The 22764-nt window shown below is 45.0% G+C and overlaps 1 protein-coding gene across 7 annotated transcripts in view; it reads right to left on the bottom strand.

Annotated features, from left to right (window-relative positions):
* The window catches only part of CSMD3 (CUB and Sushi multiple domains 3), a 2007504-nt gene that overhangs the window by 1472248 nt on the left and 512492 nt on the right, over window positions 1-22764 (bottom strand). For all 7 annotated transcript variants that reach the window (XM_075352941.1, XM_075352934.1, XM_075352935.1 and 4 more), the window contains exon 4: window positions 20173-20367. In XM_075352941.1, the coding sequence (XP_075209056.1) occupies window positions 20173-20367 (195 nt within the window). The remainder of the gene's footprint in view (window positions 1-20172; window positions 20368-22764) is intronic.

The following is a 22764-nucleotide window of genomic DNA, read 5'->3' as shown; positions in this document are numbered from 1 at the left end:
CCACTAGTGCAAAGACATTTGCAGAGCGCGTCTGCCTGCGTTGCACACTACAACTCATTCTAACCAAGCCATTATACTAGCAAACACTCAGTGTACCTAGTGGCATCCTATACGTGGCTATTGGACTTTGCTATAGTCCCACTAGTGCAAAGACATTTGCAGAGCGCGTCTGCCTGCGTTGCACACTACAACTCATTCTAACCAAGCCATTATACTAGCAAACACTCAGTGTACCTAGTGGCATCCTATACGTGGCTATTGGACTTTGCTATAGTCCCACTAGTGCAAAGACATTTGCAGAGCGCGTCTGCCTGCGTTGCACACTACAACTCATTCTAACCAAGCCATTATACTAGCAAACACTCAGTGTACCTAGTGGCATCCTATACGTGGCTATTGGACTTTGCTATAGTCCCACTAGTGCAAAGACATTTGCAGAGCGCGTCTGCCTGCGTTGCACACTACAACTCATTCTAACCAAGCCATTATACTAGCAAACACTCAGTGTACCTAGTGGCATCCTATACGTGGCTATTGGACTTTGCTATAGTCCCACTAGTGCAAAGACATTTGCAGAGCGCGTCTGCCTGCGTTGCACACTACAACTCATTCTAACCAAGCCATTATACTAGCAAACACTCAGTGTACCTAGTGGCATCCTATACGTGGCTATTGGACTTTGCTATAGTCCCACTAGTGCAAAGACATTTGCAGAGCGCGTCTGCCTGCGTTGCACACTACAACTCATTCTAACCAAGCCATTATACTAGCAAACACTCAGTGTACCTAGTGGCATCCTATACGTGGCTATTGGACTTTGCTATAGTCCCACTAGTGCAAAGACATTTGCAGAGCGCGTCTGCCTGCGTTGCACACTACAACTCATTCTAACCAAGCCATTATACTAGCAAACACTCAGTGTACCTAGTGGCATCCTATACGTGGCTATTGGACTTTGCTATAGTCCCACTAGTGCAAAGACATTTGCAGAGCGCGTCTGCCTGCGTTGCACACTACAACTCATTCTAACCAAGCCATTATACTAGCAAACACTCAGTGTACCTAGTGGCATCCTATACGTGGCTATTGGACTTTGCTATAGTCCCACTAGTGCAAAGACATTTGCAGAGCGCGTCTGCCTGCGTTGCACACTACAACTCATTCTAACCAAGCCATTATACTAGCAAACACTCAGTGTACCTAGTGGCATCCTATACGTGGCTATTGGACTTTGCTATAGTCCCACTAGTGCAAAGACATTTGCAGAGCGCGTCTGCCTGCGTTGCACACTACAACTCATTCTAACCAAGCCATTATACTAGCAAACACTCAGTGTACCTAGTGGCATCCTATACGTGGCTATTGGACTTTGCTATAGTCCCACTAGTGCAAAGACATTTGCAGAGCGCGTCTGCCTGCGTTGCACACTACAACTCATTCTAACCAAGCCATTATACTAGCAAACACTCAGTGTACCTAGTGGCATCCTATACGTGGCTATTGGACTTTGCTATAGTCCCACTAGTGCAAAGACATTTGCAGAGCGCGTCTGCCTGCGTTGCACACTACAACTCATTCTAACCAAGCCATTATACTAGCAAACACTCAGTGTACCTAGTGGCATCCTATACGTGGCTATTGGACTTTGCTATAGTCCCACTAGTGCAAAGACATTTGCAGAGCGCGTCTGCCTGCGTTGCACACTACAACTCATTCTAACCAAGCCATTATACTAGCAAACACTCAGTGTACCTAGTGGCATCCTATACGTGGCTATTGGACTTTGCTATAGTCCCACTAGTGCAAAGACATTTGCAGAGCGCGTCTGCCTGCGTTGCACACTACAACTCATTCTAACCAAGCCATTATACTAGCAAACACTCAGTGTACCTAGTGGCATCCTATACGTGGCTATTGGACTTTGCTATAGTCCCACTAGTGCAAAGACATTTGCAGAGCGCGTCTGCCTGCGTTGCACACTACAACTCATTCTAACCAAGCCATTATACTAGCAAACACTCAGTGTACCTAGTGGCATCCTATACGTGGCTATTGGACTTTGCTATAGTCCCACTAGTGCAAAGACATTTGCAGAGCGCGTCTGCCTGCGTTGCACACTACAACTCATTCTAACCAAGCCATTATACTAGCAAACACTCAGTGTACCTAGTGGCATCCTATACGTGGCTATTGGACTTTGCTATAGTCCCACTAGTGCAAAGACATTTGCAGAGCGCGTCTGCCTGCGTTGCACACTACAACTCATTCTAACCAAGCCATTATACTAGCAAACACTCAGTGTACCTAGTGGCATCCTATACGTGGCTATTGGACTTTGCTATAGTCCCACTAGTGCAAAGACATTTGCAGAGCGCGTCTGCCTGCGTTGCACACTACAACTCATTCTAACCAAGCCATTATACTAGCAAACACTCAGTGTACCTAGTGGCATCCTATACGTGGCTATTGGACTTTGCTATAGTCCCACTAGTGCAAAGACATTTGCAGAGCGCGTCTGCCTGCGTTGCACACTACAACTCATTCTAACCAAGCCATTATACTAGCAAACACTCAGTGTACCTAGTGGCATCCTATACGTGGCTATTGGACTTTGCTATAGTCCCACTAGTGCAAAGACATTTGCAGAGCGCGTCTGCCTGCGTTGCACACTACAACTCATTCTAACCAAGCCATTATACTAGCAAACACTCAGTGTACCTAGTGGCATCCTATACGTGGCTATTGGACTTTGCTATAGTCCCACTAGTGCAAAGACATTTGCAGAGCGCGTCTGCCTGCGTTGCACACTACAACTCATTCTAACCAAGCCATTATACTAGCAAACACTCAGTGTACCTAGTGGCATCCTATACGTGGCTATTGGACTTTGCTATAGTCCCACTAGTGCAAAGACATTTGCAGAGCGCGTCTGCCTGCGTTGCACACTACAACTCATTCTAACCAAGCCATTATACTAGCAAACACTCAGTGTACCTAGTGGCATCCTATACGTGGCTATTGGACTTTGCTATAGTCCCACTAGTGCAAAGACATTTGCAGAGCGCGTCTGCCTGCGTTGCACACTACAACTCATTCTAACCAAGCCATTATACTAGCAAACACTCAGTGTACCTAGTGGCATCCTATACGTGGCTATTGGACTTTGCTATAGTCCCACTAGTGCAAAGACATTTGCAGAGCGCGTCTGCCTGCGTTGCACACTACAACTCATTCTAACCAAGCCATTATACTAGCAAACACTCAGTGTACCTAGTGGCATCCTATACGTGGCTATTGGACTTTGCTATAGTCCCACTAGTGCAAAGACATTTGCAGAGCGCGTCTGCCTGCGTTGCACACTACAACTCATTCTAACCAAGCCATTATACTAGCAAACACTCAGTGTACCTAGTGGCATCCTATACGTGGCTATTGGACTTTGCTATAGTCCCACTAGTGCAAAGACATTTGCAGAGCGCGTCTGCCTGCGTTGCACACTACAACTCATTCTAACCAAGCCATTATACTAGCAAACACTCAGTGTACCTAGTGGCATCCTATACGTGGCTATTGGACTTTGCTATAGTCCCACTAGTGCAAAGACATTTGCAGAGCGCGTCTGCCTGCGTTGCACACTACAACTCATTCTAACCAAGCCATTATACTAGCAAACACTCAGTGTACCTAGTGGCATCCTATACGTGGCTATTGGACTTTGCTATAGTCCCACTAGTGCAAAGACATTTGCAGAGCGCGTCTGCCTGCGTTGCACACTACAACTCATTCTAACCAAGCCATTATACTAGCAAACACTCAGTGTACCTAGTGGCATCCTATACGTGGCTATTGGACTTTGCTATAGTCCCACTAGTGCAAAGACATTTGCAGAGCGCGTCTGCCTGCGTTGCACACTACAACTCATTCTAACCAAGCCATTATACTAGCAAACACTCAGTGTACCTAGTGGCATCCTATACGTGGCTATTGGACTTTGCTATAGTCCCACTAGTGCAAAGACATTTGCAGCACGTCTGCCTGCGTTGCACACTCCAACTAATTATAACTAAGTTGCATTGTCAGGGATATTTATTCTTTATTATTCTGCTGTTAATAAAGCTAGACCACCACTGCAATCTTCACCACCTCTCAATTTTTACTACCACATTTTCAGTCCACAATCTTGTCGCAATCAACATGAGTGGCAAAATGACAGATGCTGGTGGAAAGGGGAAGAGGCGTGGTGGAAAAGGCAAAAAAGGTTTTGTCCGTGGGGAAGGTGGCAAAGCTCCATTATCATCTGCTGAAGATAGACCATCTACCAGCAAAAGTAAGATGTCTACTACTTACCGTGGACAATCCGATGTGCTCCCTTTTTTACGGACACGAACAACAGGAAGAAAGGTAGATGATGGGCAAAAAAGGAAAATGCTTGAATGGATCTCAAGTGGTCCAACAAGTGCCCTCTCAGCCACTTCAAGTACCGCATCCAAAAAACACCAGTCCTCTGAGTTGTCATCCCAATCACACTTGATTTCTCCCAGCTCTGAAGTCTCCATCAGCCCTGCACAGTATGGTGGAACTGAGATGGCTGAGTCTGCAGAGCTGTTCAGTCACACTATAGCCTGGGAATCAGAGGTCTGCTCCCAAGCTACAGTGAGTACAGAACAGGAAATGGTCTGCAGTGATGCCCAGAACCTTTGTGACTCAGATTCAGGCCGTGAGGACCAAGTTTCTGAGCATAATGTTGACCCTTTGTCACAAACTGTAACACCTGTGGTTATAGACAATGAGGAACATACTGATGAAGATGAGACGCAGATACCCGATTGGGATGACAACTTAAATATTCCGTCAGGGCAAGAAGAGGCTCGGTCTGAGGGGGAGGGGAGTGCAAACACAACAATTGATGATGACGTTCTAGATCCCACCTACTGTCAACCCCCAGTCAGGCACTCGAGGAGGTCAACAGAGGCGGTGGAGGAGGATGCAACCGACGACGAAGTTACCTTGCGCCTTCCTGGACAGAGTCGGAGCACTGGTAGCACGTCTACAACTGCATCCTCAGCCACCACTCTGCCTATGAGCATTATTCGGGGTGGATCAACAGGTCGCATGGCCTCTAAGCCTTGCCTAGCCTGGTCCTTTTTTCACATCGAAAAAGATCGGCCAACTCATGTGATATGTAACATTTGTCATGATTCTCTTAGTAGAGGTCAAAAGCTCAGCAGTTTGACAACTTCTTCCATGAATCGTCACATGAATAAATATCATAAGTCCCGGTGGGAAGCTCACCGTGCTGCAATGCGGCCTAGCGGAGCGAACCATCCACCGCCCGCCCCTTCCACTGCATCCGCGCGCTCTTCATCTTCTAGGACTGTGGGGACAGCTGCCACACCTGTTTTTCCACGCAAAACTTCCACCACTGTAACCGCAACAGGCAGTTTGCTTGTAAGGTCGTCAGTTGGTTTGGAAGGGGAAACAAGTGAGTGTGTACAGCTCTCTCAGACATCGATAGCACCAACGTTGGATGAAGGCAACATCATGTCTCCGCCTGCACTTTCCTCACAAACCTGCATTTTTCCAGGGACACCCTACTCAACACCGTCTACACACAGCAGCCAGATCTCTGTCCCTCAGATGTGGTCAAATAAAAGGCCACTTCCTCCGACCCATGACAAAGCTAAGAGGTTGACTCTATCCCTCTGTAAGCTGTTGGCTACCGAAATGCTGCCTTTCCGCCTAGTGGACACACAGGATTTTAGAGACCTTATGTCTGTCGCTGTGCCCCAGTACCAGATGCCTAGTCGCCACTACTTCTCTAAGAAAGGTGTGCCCGCGCTACACCAGCATGTCGCACACAACATCACCGCTTCCTTGAGAAACTCTGTGTGTGAACGGGTGCATTTCACCACCGATACTTGGACCAGTAAGCATGGACAGGGACGTTACATGTCGCTGACTGGGCACTGGGTAACTATGGTGATAGATGGTGAAGGGTCTGCTGCACAAGTCTTGCCGTCCCCACGACTTGTGTGTCAATCCTCTGTCTGTCCAAGTTCCGCCACTGCTTCTGCATCCTCCACCTCATCTGGGTCCTCCACCTCCGCCCCAAGCCTGCCTGGTCAGGCCACCAGCGTTCTCACTGCGCAGAAGGAATCACGCACCCCTCATTACTATGCTGGCAGCAGAGCGCAACGGCATCAGGCGGTCTTTAGCTTGACATGTCTTGGTAATAAGAGTCACACAGCTGAGGAGTTGTGGTCAGCTTTGCGGTCCGAGTTTAATAAATGGTTGTCTCCACTCAAACTGCAGCCTGGTAAGGCCGTGTGCGACAATGCTGCAAACCTGGGTGCGGCACTTCGCCTGGGCAAGGTGACACACGTACCTTGTATGGCTCACGTGTTGAACCTTGTCGTGCAGCAATTTTTAACACACTATCCCGGCCTAGATGGCCTTCTGAACAGGGCACGAAAACTGTCAGCTCACTTCCGCCGTTCAAGCGCCGCAGCAGAGCGACTTGCATCGCTCCAGAAGTCTTTCGGCCTGCCGGTTCATCGCCTGAAATGCGATGTGGCGACACGCTGGAATTCAACTCTCCACATGTTACAGCGACTGTGGCAGCACCGCAGAGCCCTGGTGCAATACGTCATGACGTATAGCCTGGGCCAACGAGATGCAGAGGTGGGGCAGATCACCCTGATGGAGTGGTCTCAGATCAAGGACCTATGCACCCTTCTGCACAGTTTCGACATGGCGACGAATATGTTTAGCGCTGACAATGCCATTATCAGCATGACGATTCCAGTCATTTACATGCTGGAGCACACGCTAAACACTATTCGGAGTCAGGGGGTGGGACAACATGAAGGGGAGGAACTACAGGAGGATTCATATGCGCAAGGGACAACAACATCACCAAGGTCCAGACGTTCATCATCACCAACGCAGCAGGCATGGGACCATGGGGGACAGGGATCGACAAGGGCGCATAGTAGCAGGCGAAATGTTGAGCAAGGTGCAGGAGAACATGAAGAAATGGAGGACGAACTGTCCATGGACATGGAAGACTCAGCGGATGAGGGAGACCTTGGTCAAATTTCAGTTGAAAGAGGTTGGGGTCAGATGTCAGAGGAAGAAAGAACGGGTAGCACCTCTATGCCACAAACACAGCATGGACTTGGTCCGCATGGCTGCGCAAGACACATGAGTGCCTTTTTGTTGCACTACCTCCAACATGACAGTCGTATTGTCAAAATTAGAAGTGATGATGACTACTGGATTGCCACACTATTAGATCCCCGGTACAAGTCCAAATTTTGTGACATAATTCCAGCCATAGAAAGGGACGCACGTATGCAGGAGTATCAGCAGAAGCTGTTACTAGATCTTAGCTCGGCTTTTCCACCAAACAACCGTGCAGGTGCAGGGAGTGAATCTCCCAGTTGTAACTTGACAAACATGGGACGGTCTCGTCATCTTCAACAGTCTACCCGTACCAGTAGGACCTTTTCTGGTGCCGGTAACAGCAATTTTATGGAATCTTTTCATAATTTTTTTAGACCCTCTTTTGCAAGGCCACCAGAGACAACAAGTCTGACACATAGTCAACGGCTGGAGAGGATGATACAGGAGTATCTCCAAATGAACATCGATGCCATGACTGTGCAACTGGAGCCTTGCTCCTTTTGGGCTTCAAACCTACAAAAATGGCCAGAGCTCGCAACTTACGCCTTGGAGATTTTGTCGTGTCCAGCTGCCAGCGTTGTCTCTGAACGTGTATTCAGTGCTGCTGGGTGTGTGCTGACAGATAAGCGCACGCGTCTGTCCAGTGACAATGTGGACAGACTGACGTTCATCAAAATGAACAAGTCATGGATCCAGAAGGAATTTACTACCCCTGTGTCATCCTGGGGAGAGTAAATGCTTGTGGATTTGGAATGTGCTTGATGCAAATCAAAACATCCTGTTTGCAACTAGGGCCCAAGTGCTGCCACTGATGGGGTGGGTGTCTGTGTGGCCCAATTTTTGGAAAAAAGTGAGACTCCGCTTGGAGTAACCCTTGCTTACATTGTTTTTAAAAGAAGCCAAGATGAACAAGTCATGGGTCAGCAAAGACTTTGCTACCTACCCCGGTGTCATCCTGTGGACGGCTAAGAATAGCGTATTTTTGAATGTGCTTGATGCAAATCAAAACATCCTGTTTGCAACTAGGGCCCAAGTGCTGCCACTGATGGGGTGGGTGTCTGTGTGGCCCAATTTTTGGAAAAAAGGGAGACTCCGCTTGGAGTAACCCTTGCTTACATTGTTTTTAAAAGAAGCCAAGATGAACAAGTCATGGGTCAGCAAAGACTTTGCTACCTACCCCGGTGTCATCCTGGGGACGGCTAAGAATAGCGTATTTTTGAATGTGCTTGATGCAAATCAAAACATCCTGTTTGCAACTAGGGCCCAAGTGCTGCCACTGATGGGGTGGGTGTCTGTGTGGCCCAATTTTTGGAAAAAAGGGAGACTCCGCTTGGAGTAACCCTTGCTTGCTGTGTTTTTAAAAGAAGCCAAGATGAACAGAGCTGGGATCAGGAAAGACTTTGCTACCTACCCCGGTGTCATCCTGTGGACGGCTAAGAATAGCGTATTTTTGAATGTGCTTGATGCAAATCAAAACATCCTGTTTGCAACTAGGGCCCAAGTGCTGCCACTGATGGGGTGGGTGTCTGTGTGGCCCAATTTTTGGAAAAAAGGGAGACTCCGCTTGGAGTAACCCTTGCTTACATTGTTTTTAAAAGAAGCCAAGATGAACAAGTCATGGGTCAGCAAAGACTTTGCTACCTACCCCGGTGTCATCCTGGGGACGGCTAAGAATAGCGTATTTTTGAATGTGCTTGATGCAAATCAAAACATCCTGTTTGCAACTAGGGCCCAAGTGCTGCCACTGATGGGGTGGGTGTCTGTGTGGCCCAATTTTTGGAAAAAAGGGAGACTCCGCTTGGAGTAACCCTTGCTTGCTGTGTTTTTAAAAGAAGCCAAGATGAACAGAGCTGGGATCAGGAAAGACTTTGCTACCTACCCCGGTGTCATCCTGTGGACGGCTAAGAATAGCGTATTTTTGAATGTGCTTGATGCAAATCAAAACATCCTGTTTGCAACTAGGGCCCAAGTGCTGCCACTGATGGGGTGGGTGTCTGTGTGGCCCAATTTTTGGAAAAAAGGGAGACTCCGCTTGGAGTAACCCTTGCTTACATTGTTTTTAAAAGAAGCCAAGATGAACAAGTCATGGGTCAGCAAAGACTTTGCTACCTACCCCGGTGTCATCCTGGGGACGGCTAAGAATAGCGTATTTTTGAATGTGCTTGATGCAAATCAAAACATCCTGTTTGCAACTAGGGCCCAAGTGCTGCCACTGATGGGGTGGGTGTCTGTGTGGCCCAATTTTTGGAAAAAAGGGAGACTCCGCTTGGAGTAACCCTTGCTTGCTGTGTTTTTAAAAGAAGCCAAGATGAACAGAGCTGGGATCAGGAAAGACTTTGCTACCTACCCCGGTGTCATCCTGTGGACGGCTAAGAATAGCGTATTTTTGAATGTGCTTGATGCAAATCAAAACATCCTGTTTGCAACTAGGGCCCAAGTGCTGCCACTGATGGGGTGGGTGTCTGTGTGGCCCAATTTTTGGAAAAAAGGGAGACTCCGCTTGGAGTAACCCTTGCTTACATTGTTTTTAAAAGAAGCCAAGATGAACAAGTCATGGGTCAGCAAAGACTTTGCTACCTACCCCGGTGTCATCCTGGGGACGGCTAAGAATAGCGTATTTTTGAATGTGCTTGATGCAAATCAAAACATCCTGTTTGCAACTAGGGCCCAAGTGCTGCCACTGATGGGGTGGGTGTCTGTGTGGCCCAATTTTTGGAAAAAAGGGAGACTCCGCTTGGAGTAACCCTTGCTTGCTGTGTTTTTAAAAGAAGCCAAGATGAACAGAGCTGGGATCAGGAAAGACTTTGCTACCTACCCCGGTGTCATCCTGTGGACGGCTAAGAATAGCGTATTTTTGAATGTGCTTGATGCAAATCAAAACATCCTGTTTGCAACTAGGGCCCAAGTGCTGCCACTGATGGGGTGGGTGTCTGTGTGGCCCAATTTTTGGAAAAAAGGGAGACTCCGCTTGGAGTAACCCTTGCTTACATTGTTTTTAAAAGAAGCCAAGATGAACAAGTCATGGGTCAGCAAAGACTTTGCTACCTACCCCGGTGTCATCCTGGGGACGGCTAAGAATAGCGTATTTTTGAATGTGCTTGATGCAAATCAAAACATCCTGTTTGCAACTAGGGCCCAAGTGCTGCCACTGATGGGGTGGGTGTCTGTGTGGCCCAATTTTTGGAAAAAAGGGAGACTCCGCTTGGAGTAACCCTTGCTTGCTGTGTTTTTAAAAGAAGCCAAGATGAACAGAGCTGGGATCAGGAAAGACTTTGCTACCTACCCCGGTGTCATCCTGTGGACGGCTAAGAATAGCGTATTTTTGAATGTGCTTGATGCAAATCAAAACATCCTGTTTGCAACTAGGGCCCAAGTGCTGCCACTGATGGGGTGGGTGTCTGTGTGGCCCAATTTTTGGAAAAAAGGGAGACTCCGCTTGGAGTAACCCTTGCTTGCTGTGTTTTTAAAAGAAGCCAAGATGAACAGAGCTGGGATCAGGAAAGACTTTGCTACCTACCCCGGTGTCATCCTGGGGACGGTTAAGAATAGCGTATTTTTGAATGTGCTTGATGCAAATCTAGCTGTGAAGTGTACAACTGGGGCCCAAGTGCTGCCACTGAAGGGGTGGGTGTGTGTGGGGCCCAATTTTTGGAAAAAAGGGAGACTCCGCTTGGAGTAACCCTTGCTTGCTGTGTTTTTAAAAGAAGCCAAGATGAACAGAGCTGGGATCAGGAAAGACTTTGCTACCTACCCCGGTGTCATCCTGGGGACGGATAAGAATGGCGTATTTTTGAATGTGCTTGATGCAAATCTAGCTGTGAAGTGTACAACTGGGGCACAACTGCTGCCACTGAAGGGGTGGGTGTGTGGGGCCCAATTTTTGGAAAAAAGGGAGACTCCGCTTGGAGTCACCTTGCGGTGTTTTACATGACTTTAGAAGGGCGTGCCATGCCTATATCTGTGTGTCCTCCTCTTTTTCCTTGTCCAGCTGTTTTGTTTTCGCATGAGTACATGTCCTTGTCACTTTCCCATGTGTTTGTGTTGTGTTGTGAGTTGTTTGTCACCTTTTGGACACCTTTGAGGGTGTTTTCTAGGTGTTTTACTGTGTTTGTGATTGCCTGCCATTGTTTCCTATGGGCTCGAGTTCGGTTCGTCGAACGTTCGACGAGCCGAACTCGAGCCAGACCCCCCGTTCGGCGAACCGCCTCGAGCCGAACCGGGACCGGTTCGCTCATCTCTACTGTGCTGTGCTGGGGCTGTGGGCATCATCCTGAAAATGTCTGTGATGTGGACTTCAAAATAATGGCGCCTGGTTTCACCTCATGCGCAGATAGAGCTCTTGGCTCAAGATTTCATTTGCGCACGCACCACCCCTTCCTTAAGTCCACTGCAGGGAGATCAATGCGGGAGAAGCGGCACATGCGCAGATGAGATCTTGATCCGAGAGCTCAATCTGTGCATGCGACAACTCAGAGTGCCATTATATGAAATCTGCATCACTGACATTTTCAGAATGACACTCACATCCCCAGCACAGTATAGTGCCCTAGGCCCGAAGCCCCAACTTAGCACAGCTCAAGCAGATTGCCAGCAGCTTCAGCACAGCCCCTGCAGCATCGCCTTTTTCCACCATCGCCCTGCCTCCTGTTACCCCGCTACACCACCGCTGCCATCCACTCCCAGTAACACACAACCGGGTTTTAAGATGTACCCTTTTTTTACCTTTTTTCTCTAAATTTGGGGTGCATCTTATAATCCAGTGCATCTTATAAATGGAAAAATACGGTGCTCATAATTATATAATCTGTCTGAGATTCAAATTCAGCAAATATTGCAAATTAAATATGGATGGCCATGCAGGAGAGCAGAGGACCATACAACATGTGGGTGGCCATATGGGTGAGTGGAGGACCACGCAGCACGATGATGCCCATGGGGGATTACAGGAAACCAGTACAGACATGGACGGCCATGCGGAAGAGCAGAAGACCATAAAACACTTGAGTGGCCATATGGGTGAACGGAGGACCATGCAGCACAAGGATGGCCATTCTGGTGTGCAGGGGATCATGCGGCACATGCATGCCTGCTGGAACAAGCAGGCGGCCAAGAAGGTAACAGCGTCGGTATTCCTGTTGGGTTAGGGGGAGAGCAGAGTGCAGGGACTGGGATGTTGGTGCTACAATTTATTGATCAGCACTGGAAAACCCTTTTTAAACCTCTATATTTATGTGACAATGTGGTTCTTATCTTACTGTAAGTTTACACTTGTAGCCACTCCTTGGATCTCTATTTTCACAGTCCTTCCTTTCTGATCTCCTAAAGGGGGCTTTACATGCTACGACATCGCTAATGCGAAGTCGTTGGGGTCACAGAATTGGTGACGCACATCCGGCCGCATTAGCGATGCCGTTGCGTGTAACACCTATGAGCGATTTTGCATCGTCGCAAAAACGTGCAAAATCGCTCATGGGGGTCCATTCCCAAGTATCGTTACTGCAGCAGTAACGAAGTTGTTCCTCGTTCCTGCGGCAGCACACATCGCTCCTTGTGACACCGCAGGAACGAGGAAGCTCTTCTTACCTGCCTCCCGCCCGCAATGCGGAAGGAAGAAGGTGGGCGGGATGTTACGTCCCGCTCAGCTCCGCCCCTCCGCTGCTATTGGGTGGCGGTTCAGTGACGCAGCTGTGACGCTGAACAAACCGCCCCCCTTAGAAAGGAGGTGGTTTGCCGGTCACGGCGACGTCGCCGGGCAGGTAAGTACGTGTGACGGGTCTGGGCGATGTTGTGCGGCACGGGCAGCGATTTGCCCGTGTCGCACAACAGATGAGGGCGGGTATCCACACTAGCGATATCGGTACCAATATCGCAGGGTGTAAAGTCCACTGTACTCTACCATCATAGGATGATGTAGCCATCAAGTTAAGTTAGCCGCTGCTACATCTCTATGTGGAGAAATTACATTTGGAAATCCACAGACATTTGGCAGGTAATTATAATGACAAAACAAGTATATTTGTAACTTTCTTTTTAGCTATTATGAAGAATGTGACAGACAACACAACCAGAGAGTGCACTATACTTAACAGCTTTCCTAAGAATTCAGTTTTAGACAATTTTAAGCTTGTTTTAACTCCTTTAATACCTTGGTGTGTTTTCTGATTCCTTATTGCTTTGCCTTTGGGAAAGAACTTTAAAAACCCCCGGGGCTTTATCTGGAGCCATCTGACACTGCTCACCTTGTCAAGACTGACATGTCAATTTAATACCAAAGCTATTTTCAAAAACTTCTGAAACTTTGAAATACATCTTCAAAGGGAATAAGGTCTGTGGAGTCATTTCAGAAAAAGAGAAACAATGTGATGTTTTCAGCTATAGAGTATAGTAGTCCAAAAAGCGTCAAAAGTTTTATTTTTCCCATGGACAAAAATAACATGATATGTCATAAGGAAATAAAAAGAGGTGCAAAAAGTTACTATGAAAGTGAAAGAGAATAGATGTTTCTATTATTTTGTAAGAATAATAACATTTTTATTACAAGTACATAAAAATAAATAATTTACCCATAATCTGCTAATCCAGTATTGGATTATAGCATACTGTAGCTTTTTGAAATATAATATTATCAAATTACATTGGATTATTTAGGTCTCCAGCAGCAAGTCACCATGTGATCAACCTAAAGGAAACCTGTCCGGTCCCTTATGACCTCCAACCTAGCAGCCTTCACATGTGTATACCACAATTCCCTGCCTAACCAGCCCTGTAAATGCTATTTACTAAAAATCAATGTTTTAAAAAAAAAAACATTTATAAAGCACACTGTTCCTTTGATAATTAGGCTTTTGACTAGTCGAAAGTGATCGTCTCAACAGACTACTTTGCCCTCTTTCCATGTTATCCCTCCCCTCTGGGTGTGACAACATGATTTTCCGCAAGCCGGTATCATCATAACTTCTGGAAATCTTGCGCATGCACGTATCTCATTTCGGCACATGAGTACCCATCTGAAGCTGGGTCTATGCCTCCTGGCTTCAGAGAAGTGCTCTGCACATGATCGAAAGTGCAGAAACTGTTTTTTTCAATCATGAAGCTGTTTTACGATCATGCTCAGTGCTCCGCTCTAAATCGGTTAAACCTGGCTTCAGAGGAACACTGGCACTGCCGAAATAAACCGAACAAATTAGCAAGATTTCTAGGAGCTGTGATGATGCCAACTCTTGGAAATTATGTAGAAAGGATGCTCTTCTGAATGATTTACAGTATTGGCCAGCAGCACACTGGAGTCCCTGTTTCGTACGGGGCCCTTTAATTCTGTTAGTAGAGGAGGCATTGAATGTGTTCATCAGATAAGTTCAATATCTCTTAGGGATTTGTTTTTATCCACTAACTACACAAACCTAACTGAGCCAAACTCAAAAATAGTGAAACACCACACAGAACTACATAGGACATAATCAATATCCACACAAAGAATATAAAAGCTCAAAATTTCTTTCTTTCTAAATTTGTTGAAAATTCACATATAATTACTCAAGTTAAGCAAGTGCTGCCAGCTAGAGAAGGATATTAATCAAAACTACATAGAGGCTCAGTAAAATCCTTAAGAATAATACAACATAGAAAATTTCAGCTCACATAATAAATTTAACCAGGCAATATAGTATCCAATAGGAACCATAATGGTATCGATAATCTCCTACAATACTGGTTATGTTAATTACAGACTGACTTTCCAACAGTTCATCACCCAAAGGAATAATGAATATAACTTATATGTGGCACACGGTGTTATGATCTCCCTGCCGCCCCAACGCGCGTTTCGTGATTTTTCTTCTTCTTAGAAATAAATAACTTTTGAGGCTTTTATATTCTATGTGTGGATATTATTTACGTCCCATGTATTTCTGTGTAGTGTTTGATCAGATAATGTCATCACAACTGAAGCTGGCCATATGCAGCTACCTTCAGAGCAGTGGTCATAAGCTCTATAGCAAACAGCTTACAAGTGCCGTGTTACTTGCCTAGGAGACTGGGCACTGCTGATAGGCTAAAGAGGTGGCCGGTAACTTATGCAAGAATCACTTCACTATAAAATAAAAAAAATCTTCATCTGAACAGAAAGGAGTTGTATTTACAAATAAGCACTTAGCAAGACAACTTATTATGCAACTTTGCATATATTGAAAAATACAAATTCTGACATATGATTCATGTGATTTTTTTTTACAGTAGGCTATACCTATACTTGTTGAACATGGGATACACATACATGAATGATGACCCAGCATCCTAATAAAATGAACCCTGATTTATTTCAACCTTTATTATTTCATAAAGCAGAAAGATGATACAACTATTAAGACCATTTTTTAAAATATTATTTATGCAATTTTTAACACTATTATTATATTCATTCGATATGAAAAACTAGTTTAATTAATTAAATAAATATAAAATAGAAATAACTGATTGGCGGATGTCATTTTTCCGATTTCCACTTTAGACGCAATATTAAATACGCCAGGAACAATCTGTCCTACAGGAAGAGCGACCATACGGCTAAAAATGTTTAGCTGAAACAACAGGAGTTGTTGTCTACATCTAACTTTAGCCTGACAGCGGTAACAGCAAATAAAATGTAAAAAATAAAAGGAACTGGATGTATAATAGTCTTGAAATGTCAATCTGTCAAATTCGCTCTATTTATATTCCTTTTTTCACTGACAGTGCCATTTAAAGGCAAGAAGTTTTTCAGAATGACTTTTATACATTTATATATCACAAATCTAAAAGTCTGATAGGGTGAGGATGTCCTGTGCACCAAACTGCAAATGCTGCTCGTAGATAGCTACAAAAGTCTATTTTTTTTTTTTATTTTTTTAAATAAAATGGAAAAAATTCAGACTATGTAACATAAAAAATGCTAATGTGATATGTCTAATAAAATATTTTGATCACTGTGGAGTCAGATACTTCATGCCTTAGAAGTGCGCATAAGGCTATGTTCACATTTCCATTGTTTTGCTTCCGTCGCAATCCGTCACCTTGAGGAATTACGGTATCTTGCAAAATATTTAGCAGGACTCCGTTTTTTCCCCATAGACTTCTATTAGCGACAGATTGCGACGGATGGCCTTGCATTGCATCCGCCGCATGACGGATCAGTCGTTTAGTGACTGATTGTCAGGCGGGAGCAACGCTGCATGGAACGTTTTTTGGAGCGGCAAAAAAACCGGACTCTGCAGGTGTCTGTCACAATCCGTCACAAGCTATAATGGATGTCTACGGTGCTGGATTCCGCCGTAATCCGTCACATGACAGAATCCAGTGCTGTATTCCGTCACGCTCTACTGAGCATGCCCACAATGTTTAGTATACCCACTGGGCTGTTCCAAACACAAATGGATCACAACAGATCCGTTTAAAAGCGAATGCACAACAGATGGTGCCATGGTGGCTCAGTGGTTAGCACTGCAGTCTTGCAGCGCTGGGGTCCTGGGTTCAAATCCCACCAAGGGCACCATCTGCAAGGAGTTTGTATGTTCTCCCCGTGTTTGCGTGGGTTTCTTTTGGGTTCTCCAGTTTCCTCCCACACTCTAAAGACATACAAATAGGGAATTTAGATTGTGAGCTCCAATGGGGACAGTGTTGCCAATATATGTAAAGCGCTGTGGAATTAATGGCGCTCTATAAATGAATAAATATTATTATTATTATTATTATGTTACGGACACGACGGATCAGCTTTTTCACAGGATTCCTGTGAACAGAATCCTGTAAAATAACACATCCGTTACATCAGTTGACATCTCAAAAACAACGGATCTATCGTTGCGTCGCAACGACGAACCTGACGGAACAAAACAACGGAAATGTGAACATAGCCTAAGGTGACGTTCCGAATATGGGCTTCTGGTGAGTTTTTGATGTGGCAGAATTTCTACAACTATTATGTAAATTAGATGCTTTACATTTTTTTACATGCATTTTATCACATTTTTCAGGCTATGATTTTTCTCTTTTTGGTGTGTCATGCTTTAAATAAAGCTACTTTTAAATTCATTCTTTGACAAAACTTTATTGATATACTTAGGTGTGCATTACATGCATTTTCTTCTGCAGAAATGCCCTAAAAATGCATATATGTGTGAGAGAATACAAGCCATTTTGTATTGTATAGGAACCATCTTGTCTTATAACTGAATGATGTCATAGGGTTCAGATAACACTGATGGGCGGGGAAGTTTCACATTTCTACACACCCCTGCTGCTTTTATTGGTGTATGGTAATTTCTTTGTGTGAGGTACTATAAAAGCTAGTCACATGATGTAATAAACCAGAAACTCTCAGTACACCATGCTAAGCTGTGCTGTATTGATTTCTCCAAGCGCTTGTAAAACAAATCTTATTAATTTCGAGTTCCAAAGGCATAGAAGCAGAGTATTTTGCTCACATGTGCTTTTTACATACAGACTTTGCGCATCTAAAAAACTCAGTATGCCAGCTTGAGAAATTGACATTTTGCGGATTGGAAAAATGCCTTGCATGGCAGTTTACGATGAGTAAAAAAAAAGCGCAGTGGGCAGTAAATTACCATAAATCCCATCCACTTTGCTGAAACTGTAAGATGCTGCATTTGTGATGCAGTGAAAATATGCAGCATCAAAAGAGATTAGTGTGAAAAATACTGTCCCACTTCTCACGCCAATAACTAAGCCAACTGACTTCTCTGTCTTTAATTTGTCAGAAAAAAAGGAGGCTGGCTTCTCTTTTAAAATGAGCCAGCCAGACCCCTTCACCTACAGCTGTAATGTAATGTTGACATACCATACGTTGTTCTTTGTCAACCACAAGCTGGTTGAGTAGATACAGAGACTAATCATGTATTAATAATAGCTGCAGATCACATGGCTGCTATAAGGCCCTTGAGTCTGGTTGCCCAATACCAATGCAGGTACCTGGCCTCCTCTACCAGATTTTCAACTATATCCACATTCTAGATGGTCCCTCCTCCATAATTCTCCCTGTGCATCTGACGTCTCAGTGTAGCGGGCACAGTGATGTCATTACATCGTGATTGCTATTCTGATCAGTACAGACCACATACTGCAGAGACTGGAGCAGTGGGGGAACTGGGAGATGTGAGAAGTTATTTATTTATTTATTTTAAGCAATTAACATTTTTTGGGGCCATCATGCTATTTGGGGGGCCCATCATACTATTTGGAGGGCTATGTATTGGTCATGATGTTACTGTACTTATCGGTTCATCATATTATTTGGAGGACTATTTGGAAGGCCATCATAATACTTGGAGGAGTAAATGGGGTCCATTATACTGTTTATAGGCTTGTGAGAGGGCCAGGTATGCTGTTTACAGGGCTGTTTGTGGGTCGATTATACTGTTTGGAGGGCTGTGTGGGGGACAATTATACTGTTTATAGGGCTGTGTGTAGGCTGATTCTACTGTTTGGAAGGCTACATGGGGCAAAATTATATTGTGTGGAGGACTATTTGTGGGGCCATCATACTATTTGAGGGACTATTTCGGAGGCCACCATACTACTTGGATCAGTAAGTGGGGTCCATTATATTGTTTAGAGGGCAGTGTGGGGGGCCAATTATTCTGTTTAGAGGGCCATGCGTGTGTAGATTATACTGTTTGGAGGGCTGTGTGGTGGCCAATTATACTGCTTGGATGGCTTTGTGTGGGCTGATTATACTGTTTGAAAGGCTGTGTGGGGGAAAATGTACTGTTTGGAGGACTATTTGTGAGGCCATCATACTACTTGGAGGAGTAACTGGGATCCATTATACTGTTTAGAGGACTGTGTCTAGGGGCCAATTATTCTGTTTAGAGGGCCATGTGTGGGCTGATTATACTGTTTTGTGGGCTGTGTGGTGGCCAGTTATACTGTTTGGACGACTATTTGAGAGGCCATCATACTACTTGTAGGAATAACTGGGGTCTATTATACTGTTTAAAGTCCTGTGTGAAGGGCCAATTATTTTGTTTTGAGTGCTGTGGTTTGGCCGATTATACTGTTTGGAGGGTTTTGTGGTGGACAATTATACTGCTTGGGGAGCTGAGTGTGATTCGATTATACTTTTTAGAGGGCTATGTGGTGGCCAATTATACTGCTTGGACATCTGTGTGTGGTCTGATTATACTATTTGCAGGGCTGTGTACAGGCCAACTTTTACTGTTTGGAGGGCTGTGACTTGGCCATTTTACTGTTTACAGGTCTGTGTGGGGGGCAATTATACTGTTTGGAAGGCTGTGTGGGGGCCAATTATAATGTTTGGAGGGCTATATGGGGGGCAACTATACTGTTTGGCAGGCTGTGCACGGTCAATTATACTGTGTGCAGGGTTGCTTGGGGGATACTTTACTGAATGGAGGGCCAGTATACTGCATGAAGGGCTGTGTAGTGCTACCATATTGTGTAGAGGGCTATTTGGAGGCTTCACAATGTTGGGGTTTGATATTTTGTGGGAGTACTGTAGGGTCATCCTGTTGTGTGTGTGGAGGGCATCATTGAGTAATTCATGTATGTTACTGTCCATATTTGTTGGCAGCATATTTTTGGAGGCCATGAAAGGGTTATTTTAGTGTTTGTGAACCCTAGGGGGCTTCAATTTTGTAAGGGTTGAAAAGTTGTAGACTATGTTCTTCTATGACCATGCAATATATATTCATTTTTTATGGGGGCAAATAGGATGCCTGCTATGAGGCCCCATGGTTTCTATGTACACCCCTAGCAGAGAAGCCTAGCATCTGAACTTGGAGGCATTTATTTCTATGTTGTATATGTCCATTGTTAAATTTTGCACAAAATCCTCTTCCTTCTTCATATAGCTGTCATTTAGGACTTTATAGTACAGCAATAAGCAAGTATCAACTTTTATTTTATGACTAATTAGAGTAATATATGCCAGCGCATGCAATAACAGTAAATTAGCAATCCCAATATCCAACATACCTCTACATATGGGGACTGGAAAATCCCATGACGCTGTGTTAGCTGAATTTGCTATACATGTAAGCTGTGGGTGACCATCGAGAATGTATCCTGTTACACAGCTGTACCGGATTTTTTCTCCAACGTCAAACTTTGTACCAGACAAAACACCTTTAGGTGGGATTCCTGGGTTTCCACAGGAACTGCTCCGTAATTCTGTGAAAGGATAAAAAAAACTGTCAGGAAGAAATACCGCATCCATGGAAAATACAAGAAGAGCAGTTTCTGAAATTGTTGGAAAGTACTTGTTCTCCATAAAGAGACCACCTTATTATGGAGTCCTACATGCAAAGCTCCATGGAAGGGAAGGATGGAAGAAATCTCTTTTGCAGAATTATTATTATTTACTATTATAGCGCCATTTATTCCATGGCGTTTTACATGTGAAAAGGGTATACATAAACAACACGAACAACAATCATGAACATTACAAAAACAAAATGGTACAGGAGGAGAGAGGACCCTGCCCGCGAGGGTTCACAGTCTGAAGTGGATGGGTGAGGGTACAATAGGTGAGGACAGAGCTGGTTGCTCAGTGTTGTAGGGTTATTGTAAGTTGTAGGCTTGTTGGAAGAAGTAGGCCTTCAGGTTCCTTTTCAAGCTTTTTATGGCAGGTGGAAGTCTTATATGCTGGGATAGAGCATTCCAGAGTATGGGGGAGGCGCCTGAGAAATCTTGTGCGATTGTGGGAAGAGGAGATAAGAGAGAAGTAGCGAAGGAGATCTTGTGAGGATCTGAAGTAGCGTGCAGTAGGTACCGGGAGACTCGGTCACAGATGTAAGGAGGAGACTGGTTGTGGATGGCTTTGTAGGTCATGGTTAGTGTTTTGAACTGGAGTCCTTGGGCAAGGGGAAGCCAGTGAAGGGATTGCTAGAGAAGAGAAGCCGGGTAATAGTGAGAATCAAAGAAACTGTCTTGCAAGTACCAACTAAGAGAAGTTGATACTCTACGAGTCAATGTCCAGCCTGTTAAGAGTTCATTAAGGCAAGCATATTACACAGACATGTTCTATTAGTGGAAATCAGACTGCCCGCAGGACAGTTAAATTTAATATGGCTGCTCAGATAACGGCGTGCACTATTTTTTAGTCACGTATATTTTAAAATTTTGATTGCTAAAAACAGATATGGATGTAAAAAACTGGACAAATTGGTAAGAATTGAGATAAAATCGTCTGAGTTTTCTGAATGAAAGTCACACAATTTTTCATATACTCCTCTAACCCTGGCCTTTATCAAGGCTTGCAACAAATCCAGAGATAAAGAGCATATTGAAAAATGTCTCATATTGCAAGCTAAGTAAGGTGTATACTTTTTTCCCATGGAGCACTGCCTATGAGACACTATTCTGAGCCGGTCTCATATTGGGGAACCAGAACTGAAGTCTCTTTGCCTAAGGTCCCCTTCACACGTCCGTGAAAATCATACACGTGTTTCACGGACATGTCAAAGGTGCATTTTCCCCTCCATGTACTGTGTTTATGGCACTACGTGTGTTCTCTGTGTGTTATCCATGATAACACACGGAGAACGGGAACTTTATACTCCCGTGTCCCTGGCGTCGCTGTCCGTGGTGCTGATTTTCGGTCTCCTGCCCTGCCGACTCCCCGCTGCTGGTGGTTCCGGCCACAGTGAAGTGAATATTAAATGAGCATAATGAGTGGCGGTCGGCAGCAAGTGACAGCAGCGGCAGAGACACGAGGGCTGGGGAAGTTGAGTAAAGTTTTGTTATTTTTTTCTCTGACACGTGAGTTTTCTCTGGCGCGTGTCACACGGGACCACATCCACACTACATCCATGTGGTCCGTATGCGGGCCGTGTGACACCCGTGCTGCCGGAGAAAAATGGACATGCATCCGTGTGGAGCACACGGGCTCACGTTTGCTCCACATGGAGGCACGAGCCAATGGCTGCACACGTGCGTGCACATAAACCCATTGACTTTAATGGGTTTACGTGTGCCCGTGTCTCCGGTACATGCGGGCACGGACATAGAACGTACCGGAGACACGTGCGTGTGAAGGGGGCCTAAAGTTCATCACACTCTGCACTCAAGAAAGAGAAAAGAAACCAAAACACCTTCCTGTAAAAGAGTTTTGGCTTGGTAATAATATATCTGGTCATTGTACAAGGTTAATGAAAAACAATTGACTTGATTAAGCAACGTTTACTCCCCAGAATTCTGGCATGGAAAGCTTTAAAGATTTTCAAAGTTTTGGTGCAATTCGAAGCTGTGCTAAAATGTTGTAATGTTTGGGATTGTCACTATATTTTTGACCAGCTCCATCAGTGGATAGAATTAGTTTATAAGGAGATGTTGCAAACCTTGCTTGTCAAATTCATTATGAGCGTTGGCGTTCCTTACGACTGGAGTAAGATTTCTAGTATACATGCCACTTGTCGACTGCTCGCGATTCATTAAGAGGTGTGAGTCTCTAATGAATCAGGAGCATCTCACTTCAGCAAGTACTGTTTCTACTGCCGAGCAAAATTGTAACAGTGCTTTTTACTTTTGACTTTCAGGCTCCATATCTCACCATCCTCCACAGCTTCG

This window comes from Anomaloglossus baeobatrachus, chromosome 6 (genome assembly GCF_048569485.1).
Source record: "Anomaloglossus baeobatrachus isolate aAnoBae1 chromosome 6, aAnoBae1.hap1, whole genome shotgun sequence".
Classification (NCBI taxonomy): domain Eukaryota; kingdom Metazoa; phylum Chordata; class Amphibia; order Anura; family Aromobatidae; genus Anomaloglossus; species Anomaloglossus baeobatrachus.
The sequence above is the reverse complement of the archived record's forward strand: the minus strand, read 5'-3'. Positions and strand labels throughout refer to the sequence as shown.